Source organism: Argopecten irradians, chromosome 6 (genome assembly GCF_041381155.1).
Source record: "Argopecten irradians isolate NY chromosome 6, Ai_NY, whole genome shotgun sequence".
NCBI classification, from domain to species: Eukaryota; Metazoa; Mollusca; class Bivalvia; order Pectinida; family Pectinidae; genus Argopecten; species Argopecten irradians.
In genome coordinates, this window is record NC_091139.1 from 40,064,363 (window position 1) to 40,076,903 (window position 12,541).

General features: G+C 35.1%; 1 protein-coding gene across 5 annotated transcripts in view; it reads right to left on the reverse strand.

Moving 5' to 3' along the window:
• Positions 1-12,473, reverse strand: part of LOC138325866 (uncharacterized) — a 47,279-nt gene extending 34,806 nt beyond the window's left edge. For 3 of the 5 annotated variants that reach the window (XM_069271843.1, XM_069271844.1, XM_069271840.1), the window contains exons 1-3: positions 12,369-12,473; positions 9,180-9,310; positions 7,499-7,513 (exon numbers count right to left, since the gene is read on the reverse strand). In XM_069271843.1, the coding sequence (XP_069127944.1) occupies positions 7,499-7,513; positions 9,180-9,304 (140 nt within the window). In that variant the 5' untranslated portion in view covers positions 9,305-9,310; positions 12,369-12,473. The remainder of the gene's footprint in view (positions 1-7,498; positions 7,514-9,179; positions 9,311-12,368) is intronic. The other 2 variants (XM_069271841.1, XM_069271842.1) reach the window with 2 other exon arrangements.
• Positions 12,474-12,541: the final 68 nt, after the last annotated feature.

Here is a 12,541-nt window from a genome sequence, read left to right on the forward strand (position 1 = left end):
ACTTGTAACCATAAAGGTCAGGCCATAGCTATTCATTACGTCCCTTTATAATGAATTGACCTTTATTCCACTTAACTAAATTGGACTTCTCAGTAATTGAAAAATGAAAATAAGTCGATCACTCCTTAAAGATGCTCCATCGCCGACAGAGCATAAATGATATCCATCATTTGACCAATAATTGGTGGTTAATCGTGTATATATATGCCTAATTAACACAAAAAATAACATCAAATAATTTATTTCGCCGTTGGTGCATGTGCAATCATTACTTCATTCCATATAAGATATAGTGCTACGGAATTTTTTCGGGATGCAATTAATTATTTTTCATATTCTTAACATGAAGTAAAATAAGAAGCTCAAACTTTTCAATGGTGGTAATGGTGTTAAGTAAGTAACTTTTGAAACTGAAGAAAAATACTAAATCGTCTGCTCCTGTTTTTGATAGTGAAAAAATACCATTTGTCAGTGGTGGAGCATCTTTAAAAGAAATGTCTTGTAAAAAGTCAATTTTAGACATCATGTGAACTCAGAATGAGTTCAGTTTATCTTAAGAGAAGGATGATAAATATATCTGTAATAAAAAATCTCCACATAGATCACATGATATTAACAGAAAGTCTAAAACTAACATAGGTCTGCTGTCAATGGATATAGCAACTAACTGAAATGGAACTGTTTAATACCTTCTTACTGTTGGGCAGGGTTATCTGCACTTAGACAGAGTTATCTGTACTCAGGGAAGTAATTATCTGCTCTTTGGACAGGAGTTATCTTCTCTTAGGATCAGAGTTATCTGCTCTTAGAACAGGACTTATCTGCTCTTAGGACCACAGTTATCTATTCTTAGGACAGGAGTTATCTGCTCTTATGACCAGAGTTATCTGCTCTTAGGACAGGAGTTATCTGCTCTTATGACCAGAGTTATCTGCTCTTAGGACAGGAGTTATCTGCTCTTATGACCAGAGTTATCTACTCTTAGGACAGGAGTTATCTGCTCTTATGACCAGAGTTATTTGCTCTTAGGACAGGAGTTATCTGCTCTTATGACCAGAGTTATCTGCTCTTAGGACAGAAGTTATTTGCTCTTAGGACAGAAGTTATCTACTCTTAGGACAGGAGTTATCTGCTCTTAGGACAGGAGTTATCTGCTCTTATGACCAGAGTTATCTGCTCTTAGGACAGGAGTTATCTGCTCTTATGACAGGAGTTATCTGCTCTTATGACAGGAGTTATCTGCTCTTAGGACAGGAGTTATGTTCTTATGACAGGAGTTATCTACTCTTAGGACAGGAGTTATCTGCTCTTAGGACAGGAGTTATCTGCTCTTATGACCAGAGTTATCTGTTCTTAGGAGAGGAGTTATCTGCTCTTATGACAGAGGTTATCTGCTCTTATGACAGGAGTTATCTACTCTTAGGACAGGAGTTATCTGCTCTTATGACAGGAGTTATCTGCTCTTATGACAGGAGTTATGTTCTCTTGATGAATGTTAAGCCATTGGTTTACAAGACGTATATATAGGGATTGGATTTCGTTTTTATGTTAACCATGCTTGTATGGAGCAATTCTTCTAAGAATATATTCTATGGGGCGCGTTAGCGCCCCATATTGAATATATTCTTAGAGGAATTGCTCCATACAAGCATGGTTAACATAAAAACGAAATCCAATCCCTATATTTACACTCACACGACTTTTTATTTTATATTTTATGCAATAAAATCATCATTTGAAAGTGACGTAATTATTCAACAAGAGATCCCAGAGGGATCTTGGCGCCCACCAAAGAATGATCTATGTCTGACAATAGAAAGACGGATCTTTTCTCTGCTTTTCAACTTTTTACTACATATTACTACATATAAAATTTGAGACAGATCCTTTCAGTACTTTCTGAGATATATAACACTGACAAACTTCAATAATCAAAATCAAAGATGTTGTTGACCGATCAGTCCCAATATGAAATATGCAGGTCCTAGGAGTAACTACATATAAAATTTGAGACAGATCACTTCAGTACTTTCTGAGAAATAGCGGTAACAAACTTCAATTACCAAAATTCAAAATGGTGGCCTGTCGGCCATCTTGTTGACCGTTCGGACCCAAAATGTAATAAGGGACCTAAGGGAACCTGCACATGAAATTTGAGACATATCCCTACAGTACTTTCTGAGAAATAGCGGTAACAAACTTCAACTATCAAAATCCAAGATGGCGGCCTGGCGGCCATCTTGTTGACCGATCGGTCCCAAAATGAAATATGCACAACAAGGGCCCTAGGGGAACCTACATGTGAAATTTGGGAGAGATCCCTTCAGTACTTTCTGAGAAATAGCTGTAACAAACTTTAACTATCAAAATCCAAGATGGCAGCTTAAAGGCCATCTTGTCAACCGATCAGTTCAAAAATGAAATATGCACAACAAGGGCCCTAGGGGAACCTACATGTGAAATTTGAGAGAGATCCCTTCAGTACTTTCTGAGAAATAGCGGTAACAAACTTTTACCATCAAAATCCAAGATGGCGGCCTGGCGGCCATCTTGTTAACCGATCGGTCCTAAAATGCAATATGCACAACTAGGGCCTTAGGGGAACCTACATGTGAAATTTGAGAGAGATCCCTTCAGTACTTTCTGAGAAATAGCGGTAACAAACTTTAACTATCAAAATCCAAGATGGCGGCCTGGCGGCCATCTTGTTGACCGATCGGTCCTAAAATGCAATATGCACAACTAGGGCCCTAGGGGAACCTACATGTGAAATTTGAGAGAGATCCCTTCAGTACTTTCTGAGAAATAGCGGTAACAAACTTTAACAATCAAAATCCAAGATGGCGGCCTGGCGGCCATTTTGTTAACTGATCGGTCCTAAAATGCAATATGCACAACTAGGGCCCTAGGGGAACCTACATGTGAAATTTGAGAGAGATCCCTTCAGTACTTTCTGAGAAATAGCGGTAACAAACTTTAACTATCAAAATCCAAGATGGCGGCCTGGCGGCCATCTTGTTAACCGATCGGTCCTAAAATGCAATATGCACAACAAGGGCCCTACGGGAACCTACATGTGAAATTTGAGAGAGATCCCTTCAGTACTTTCTGAGAAATAGCGGTAACAAACTTTAACTATCAAAATCCAAGATGGCGGCCTGGCGGCCATCTTGTTAACCGATCGGTCCTAAAATGCAATATGCACAACTAGGGCCCTAGGGGAACCTACATATGAAATTTGAGAAAGATCCCTTCAGCCCTTTCCGAGAAATAGCGGTAACAAGAAATGTTAACGGACGGAAGGACGGACGGACGGACGGAAGGACGGACGACGGACCACGGACAAAAAGCGATTTGAATAGCCCACCATCTGATGATGGTGGGCTAAAAATTACAAATTGTGTCAAAAGTGGGAGGAGCTTACTCAATTGAACAGCGAATAATGACGCTTCACGTAAGGTAGAATTATTCATCCGCGACGACAAAAAAGTTCAATATTTTAGTGTAAAATAAACATGACAAACAAAGTAAATTTCAGAGATAATTTTATTTAATCAGATCAGAACTTTAAATATATATTCAATTTTGCTAAAAGTTAATATATAGCGTAATAACATAAAGAATTTGTACACGGCCACATGTGTGAACTCGGTGACCGTTATTGTGCAGCGAGGCGAAGCTGACGCACGCTTACACACTTTAGTTTGCCGAAGTTGTCAAAAACACCGATTTTCAAGTAGCTTAATGTGTTTGAGATGTCGTCTGACTTGACGATATTACATCCTTGGGAGCCATGTGATTATATAATCTACGCTTAGATCCATATCGCCATCGATAGATGAAACAAATTCACTTGTGTTCGATGGATACAATGTATTTGTGGTGACGCGGAACTGTCAACACGTGGATTATTAGCGGTGCATGTTTTATAATACACATGATTAAATACTCAAAGAACAAAGACAAGAGGATATGTTTATAACTGACCTCTATCAGAGGGTCTCACACCCGTCCACCCCAAAGGCTCGATCGTAGGACGAACATAGGCACAGAGGTAATGTTTACATTTGACACCCATCATTTTTAACAAAAATGAAAGCACGTCGCCCCGGTCGGGATATTTTTCCGTTTCTTTATACAATTGTTAATTTAAAAATTGTTTGAATCATATATAAATATAAAACATGTATATATTGTATACATTTTTCCAAAATTCTATGAAAAAACAACAATATACACGTATTGTTTCGTCAAAATGTAAACAAAGCCATGTGTTTCTTTTTAAAAAAAAGTAGTCCTTTTACGTTGCACAGAACATTTCCTTACGCAAGTTCAAAGTTCAATGTTACCATGCAGTTATGGTAAACAAAATCGGCTAGTATTAGCGTAAAGTGACCAAGCCTTACATGACGTATGTAATGTCATGAATTTATGGTAGAAATAATCTAATTTACAGTGATACATAATTCACCCCTTAGCATTCTTTTGAATTCTTTACATTCCCAAACTGAAGCAGTCCATTGTGAAATTAAACGGGTGAATGAATTAGACCTGCTCCAAACAAGGGTAGATAACTCAACTCATAAAACGACATGATAATTATATCCACATACGTACAGTTACACTGTTATAACGAACCTCTGGGGACAGACAAAATTAACTTGTTATAAGCATTGTTTGTTATATGGGGCCAGGAAATATTTTCAACTGTTGATATTACCTCTTTGACCCAAAGTTAGTTATACACATATTACAAACAACATATAGAAACAGTGAATGAGATGAAAATACTACTTATGGTATAACCATGAATTTGTTGTAACATGTTCATATGTTGGTCATGAACATGTTTTACTGTACACCAACAAATCAAAAGTTGTAAATTGTTTGTACAATATGGAGTTTTCCTATCCTGGAAAAACACATTCATACCAAAAGGTATATGTACAAGTGCCGTTAAGCTTTTCATGAATATATTTCACAACATATAAAATTGTCAAAAAAGTTGACAAATAATACAAAGGTATATTTTATATCATGAAGCTCAAAATTATAATTGAGTAATTCAGGTTACCTGAAACTAAACTAAACATCGCTGATAAAGCAAGAAAATAAAACTAAAACAAAATGAACATGCATTTAGTAAAATTGATACAGAAAAAAACTCCATTAGATAAAACTTCTACCATGCAACCCAACACCTTCTCTAGCAACATGATTAGTTAAGCCTGTGGTATATAATGCCAGTTACATCCTAACTTATTAGTTAAGCCTGTGGTATATAATGCCAGATACATCCTAACTTATTAGTTAAGCCTGTGGTATATAATGCCAGTTACATCCTAACTTATTAGTTAAGCCTGTGGTATATAATGCCAGTTACATCCTAACTTATTAGTTAAGCCTGTGGTATATAATGCCAGATACATCCTAACTTATTAGTTAAGCCTGTGGTATATAATGCCAGTTACATCCTAACTTATTAGTTAAGCCTGTGGTATATAATGCCAGATACATCCTAACTTATTAGTTAAGCCTGTGGTATATAATGCCAGTTACATCCTAACTTATTAGTTAAGCCTGTGGTATATAATGCCAGTTACATCCTAACTTATTAGTTAAAATTGTAAGCCTGTGGTATATAATGCCAGTTACATCCTAACTTATTAGTTAAGCCTGTGGTATATAATGCCAGTTACATCCTAACTTATTAGTTAAGCCTGTGGTATATAATGCCAGATACATCCTAACTTATTAGTTAAGCCTGTGGTATATAATGCCAGTTACATCCTAACTTATTAGTTAAGCCTGTGGTATATAATGCCAGTTACATCCTAACTTATTAGTTAAGCCTGTGGTATATAATGCCAGATACATCCTAACTTATTAGTTAAAATTGTAAGCCTGTGGTATATAATGCCAGTTACATCCTAACTTATTAGTTAAGCCTGTGGTATATAATGCCAGATACATCCTAACTTATTAGTTAAGCCTGTGGTATATAATGCCAGTTACATCCTAACTTATTAGTTAAGCCTGTGGTATATAATGCCAGTTACATCCTAACTTATTAGTTAAGCCTGTGGTAATATAATGCCAGTTACATCCTAACGTATTAGTTAAGCCTGTGGTATATAATGCCAGTTACATCCTAACTTATTAGTTAAGCCTGTGGTATATAATGCCAGTTACATCCTAACTTATTACTTAAGCCTGTGGTATATAATGCCAGATACATCCTAACTTATTAGTTAAGCCTGTGGTATATAATGCCAGTTACATCCTAACTTATTAGTTAAGCCTGTGGTATATAATGCCAGTTACATCCTAACTTATTAGTTAAGCCTGTGGTATATAATGCCAGATACATCCTAACTTATTAGTTAAAATTGTAAGCCTGTGGTATATAATGCCAGTTACATCCTAACTTATTAGTTAAGCCTGTGGTATATAATGCCAGATACATCCTAACTTATTAGTTAAGCCTGTGGTATATAATGCCAGATACATCCTAACTTATTAGTTAAGCCTGTGGTATATAATGCCAGTTACATCCTAACTTATTAGTTAAGCCTGTGGTATATAATGCCAGTTACATCCTAACTTATTAGTTAAGCCTGTGGTATATAATGCCAGTTACATCCTAACTTATTAGTTAAGCCTGTGGTATATAATGCCAGTTACATCCTAACTCGTTATCTATCTTTAGTGGCTACATTCTCACATCGCTCCTTCAGGACTTCCCATCCAAATAATTAAAGTATGACATTGGCCATTAATATCAAAACTTCTTTTGATGTTTTCAGCACTGGCAGAAATCTTTACAGCAGCTGAATTCATATAACAGTAGCTAAGCACAACCTTGTTAAGCCTCTATTTCAAAGTCAGTCCCTGGCAACTGCCTCACATTGATTTTAAAATCATGACCCAGAGGTAGATGGCAAGTGTAATTTTTACGTAGTGATGAGGTAAGGTTCTAAACTAAATTAAATTGTCCTATATATATTCTATAATGTATTTGTCTATAAAACTAGTCACACTACACTGTATACTGCTTATGGACGTAAACGTCTGACAAAATTTTGAATCCATTCATATCCATGCACATGCATTTTTCGGGAAATTAAATACCCATGAATTTCCGCAAAATCAAATATAAATAAAATGGAGAGAATGACATTTAGGATAACTTATTTATCTTCTTACTATTAGAAAATGTCAAACACGCAAATATTTCACCTCACGAATGATAGAGGAGACCACAAAAATTTCCTGTGCATGTTAATGTTAGGTATACAGTATAGTGTGAATAAGTTTGAAATACATCTATCAAAGGACCTAACTGTACCTACATATATAAACATATAGTCAACAACACTTAATTCTCAAAACTAAACCTTCAATTAACCCAAAAATGTATTCCTTTGTAAAACAAAAATAAACCATAAAATAGCATTATATATTATACAATTAGGCAGGTTATAAACATACTACTTACAAAGTGGGATCCACACTGGTGAACGAAAAGTTGTCATATTTTTTTAATGTTCACAAGGTTTACAAAAAGTCATCATATTTATTTTATTATTCATAGGGTTTACAAAAAATCATCATATTTATTTAACTGACCACTCTGATTTGTAGTCGTTATAAACAAGTTATCAAGCTCATATAAGCGGCTAATGAGATAATTCATCATGCAATTAAAACTGTGGATATTGTAATACAGTGGAACCTCCCGAAACCGAACCTTCTCAAAACCGATCACCTCTAGAAACCGAACATGGATGTCATGTACGGAATGAATTCCTCTTTATTAATAGTATATATAAAACTTCCCAAAACCGATCTTTCCCAATTCCGAATACCGGACCGATTTTGAGATCGGAATAGTCAAATGTAACTAAAATACACTTCTGAAAACCGGCCTTACCTGAGCGACACCGATAGATTGCAATGAGGTCTGACCAACCGGCCGTGAAATACACACGTACTTGTACCATAGTTGTCGCATGCCATGTCCTGGGGCATGTATACAGATGTGAAGGCTACAGGTACACGGTAATTATACCCGAGATAGTGATGAAATTATTTAATCATGTCTATTGTTTAGATATTTAACGAAAGTCTACCACGTGCACGCGGTTTGTTTCTGTATGAAAACAAGCAGAGCTAGTAATAAAGAGATAGTTTCGTATTCAAATCACACGGGTTTTTTTTTATTTACATATGTCGTATATTATCTGATGAAGAAGCCGAAGCCATGTATTGTTTTAGAAAATGACTATGTCATATAATGACCGGCATCGACTGATCATCGTGTAATTAGACCATATAATTTTATTCTTGACGTAACCGGAAGCGATCGGCCGTATGTAGGTTAGTGCAGACGAGAACATCCATAAGAACATTCACGCAACTAACTAACTAAACTACGTTTATAAGCGGTAACAGAATCAAGATTGTTGTAATCCATTCCTTTTAAACGTATGATTCTCTCTTTTGTGATAACATTCACATTAACAATCAATATCGGTCGGTTTTAACGAACACTAGGCATACATGCGGTACACTAGTGTAAAAAACGACTTCCGATCGATTAAATTCGGATCGTAATGAACGGTATTCGGTTCACTTCTCCAAACCGAACCCTCTCTAAACCGGCCGAAATTATGTGCACCGACCATGAAAACTGTGGATATTGTAATACTAATGAATGATAAGGCATCAATTCAAGAAATATGAAAATAGCAATATGATGAAATAATTAAGAATATTAACAATATAGATGTGTTCTTGATACTGTTCATTAAGATGTTTTGAAGATAAGCAACTGAATTGACCAAATGTTCAATGATTGATAGACTTATAAGATTCAATAAAGGTTTAGTTTCTGGAGATATATCATGGAATGACCATGGCAGCCCAGGATCTACTGGACATAATGCAGTAATGGAAATATTATCACACTTTAAATGTCCATCAATACTTAAATGCTTACATTAGAAAGAAATAACTAAAAAAGAAAACATCCCCTAACAGCAGTAACCAGGAGGCCCCATATTAACCAAGCTCTAAGATGCATGTATAATGCATCGTCATGCATCACTAGTTATTCATTAAGCAAATTGTCCATTCATACATTTCAGGGGGAATAGACACAATAATTGCATTGTTACCTGTTAGAATGGTGTTGGGGAGCTTTATCTGATGCTAAATCCAGTTCAAAAGATGTATTGCCTTCATGTCCATCTAGTGGACCAACTTGAGATCGCCTCCCTCGTTTTTTCGATTCCTTTTCCATATCTTTCTGAAAAAAATTAGATCTAGAGTCAAAGCATCTACAACATAGAAAAACTTTTCATTGTTGATTCCATTTGATCTAAAGCAGGAAGCTAGTGTATGTCAGTGTTTCACAATAACAATTACTTGCTCAAATGTTTTAATTTATAGCCAATTAACGATATGTTTGTAAAATTAATTTTTGGGGGAATTTTTAAAGCTGGTGGAGAAAACCGTACTGTCAGCAGGTGACCACCAGATCATGTGGATTGGGAAACTAGAATGACAAACACTTTATTGTAATTAAATATACTGTTCTGATCAATGACAGCAGTCTAATATCAATTATCATGGTGAATTATGGAGATCTGAAAATTACAGGCTTAATAACAGACTGAAGTATTAACCAGCAGATTCACCGACCCACCAACTTTATATGCCTAATGACCACTAACTGTGATCACAAGCCGTATATAGTACATGTATGATACGGGTTGTAGATTTTGTGTTATTTCAAATAGTAGATGTATAAAACTGCATTTCCACTGGTCAAAATTTTCACAAGAAAACAATTAACTTTCAATGGATTTAAAGTTTTACAATTTAGCTTTAAAGTGTATACATTTTGCTGATCTTTTCTTTGTGGCAATAGCAGTGTCTTGTGTATCCACAATACTGAGTGACTAGGGGTTAATAATGATATCACTGTTGTTATACCCACACCTGGAATATCTCAAAGCAAAACTGACCACACTGTGTGAGACTACAAGTAGTGTAGGTTTGGTTGTTTGATGTCAAAAGAATAGAATAACGATATATTAATTGTGTTTGACTATATGACTTTAAAGTTAATTGTTGTTCTCTGTAATCTTCAAAGTAAGTCTCTATAGGCCAATGATTGGCCAGTTTTTGTTTTTTTTTCTCCTGAACTCCCTTCAGTTTTGCTATGACAAAATTCAGGGGTGGAATATATATATTTTACCAATAGCTTAAAACGCTTTTTGTTGAGTATCTCTAAATTATTCCTCGAACACATTCCTATCCTTCAAATACAATACAGTAAATAAACCATCTATTTGACAAACAGGTGGTTGCTCATTTAGATTTTTTTCTACAGCGTTTTTACCCATTTCTAAATTTTGTTATTAATTCATTGTAACAGTTAGAGACATACATGTAAGTAAAGTTCTGTAAAACACTTTTAAAAAAGTGAAATGTCTTCAATGTGCATGGTTTATCATAATATTGGAGATCATAGATTAAAACCATTAATGACCAAACTTTGATGATTCAAATACCCTGTATTCCTCGAACCATTAACTGGGTCCCCTGCAGTTCGAGTTTAAGAGGTTTTTTTTTTTTTACTATAGGATGATTCAAGGATGCGGTCACACTTAATAACGACAACAAACGACAACAAACGACAAGAAACGACAACAAACGACAACACGTTAAATACAAGGAAAAGTTAGTGATAACACAAGATATGTTATTCAGTACATTAAAATGAATATTTCTACCAAGTTTTATGAAGATTGGTGCAAAAATGAAGGAATTAGAGTGAATTAATATAAAAAAATATATACGCAGCTAAAAATACACACACACAAAAACTAACGTGACGCTACCCAATTTGGAACGCTACCCAAAATGAAACACTTTTAAAAATATGTGATACAGAATTTTCAGTTTGCAATCTAAACTAACAATAACAGTCATGAACAAAAATTAAGGTGCTGACTAATAACTGTGACAATTTTAATAATGTCATTTTCTTTCCAGTTGCTTATTATCTGTATTTAAAAATGAAAATAATGAAATTTTGAAAAACTCGTGCGACAACCCTAAAAACACCATATATTCTAAAATGAGAAAAATAAATGCTGAATGGAATATTTTTGAAAGACATGTGCCCTGAATAAACTAAAATATGTTTGAACTTTCTTTAAATGAATTCAAATATTTTTTATCATGCCTGGACATTTATTAATCAAACTTTATTTAGGAGGTGTTCCATTTTTTTACAATTATCTTCAAAAAGTGTAGCGTCACGTAGGGTCTGGAAACATACTCGTGTATTGAGTATGGCCTAGAGTTCTACACCGACTATAATGATGTTTACACAATAATGGCTTAGACAAACAGTATCGAGACCCTATGCACTCGTACACACGCGTGTACAGGCGTGTGTGAGTCGTCGATCTGTTGTCGGTAGTAAACCTGACCAGTCGCCGATCTCGTAACATTAAAACAGGTATAAAGTCTTCATTTTTATTCCAATCTTAATGAAATTTTGTACATAGATGCATTATAGTATGACAAATCACATATCTTCTGTTGTCGTTAGGTTTTTGAAACATTTTCGATGTTTTACATACGTGTTGTCGGTATACCGTCACGGCAAACCTCTTGTCACTCGATTTATCGTTGACCAGCGGCCGATTTCAGAATATTCAAATCGCTCTAATTCCTTCATTTTTGCTCCAATCTTCATAAAACTTGGTAGAAATATTCATTTTAATGTACTGAATAAAATATCTTGTGTTGTCACTAACTTTTCCTTATATTTAACGTGTTGTCGTTTGTTGTCGTTTCTTGTTTTACTATAGGATGATTCAAGGATGCACTGTCTTGTGAAATCACGAAAATATCTGAGTTCTTTGCATTATGATAATGTTAAAACTAAAAATTAACATGTTGTGAATTGCTACTTCTGTGATGAAAAGAGCGTTTTCTAATAATACAAAAAATCTGTGTTTACATTTTACAAAATGTAAACAAATATGATTCTCTAAACATAACTGCATGATTCTGATGTTATTATTAATTAATCAAATGAATCATGCATTAGATAAACAAAACGTTGACAGCCTAGCCCATATGTATTGACTAGAATTAGGCCATGACTCTGGCTTATTTACGTTAACTGATTAAGATAAGGAGCAATTACATTTGTAGATCAAGTTTTTTTGCAAGCAAATGCCAACTGAATAGCCAAAGTTTGTGGCTACAACGTGTGACGAACATGTAGCGTATGGGAACTTTATCTGAGCGACATACATAAGATAACTCAATGTATATAATACCTGTTTTTGTTAGCTTTAGCAATATCTACCATCGGGATACAGCCATTGTTGTCGAAATAACCGCGTCCGCCATGATGTTAGGCTGTTACTATTGACAACGGATGGAAATTTCGTCGGGGAGACGGGCACCTGCTACCAATTAACGCCACTAATTGATAAAGTGTTTGTATAAA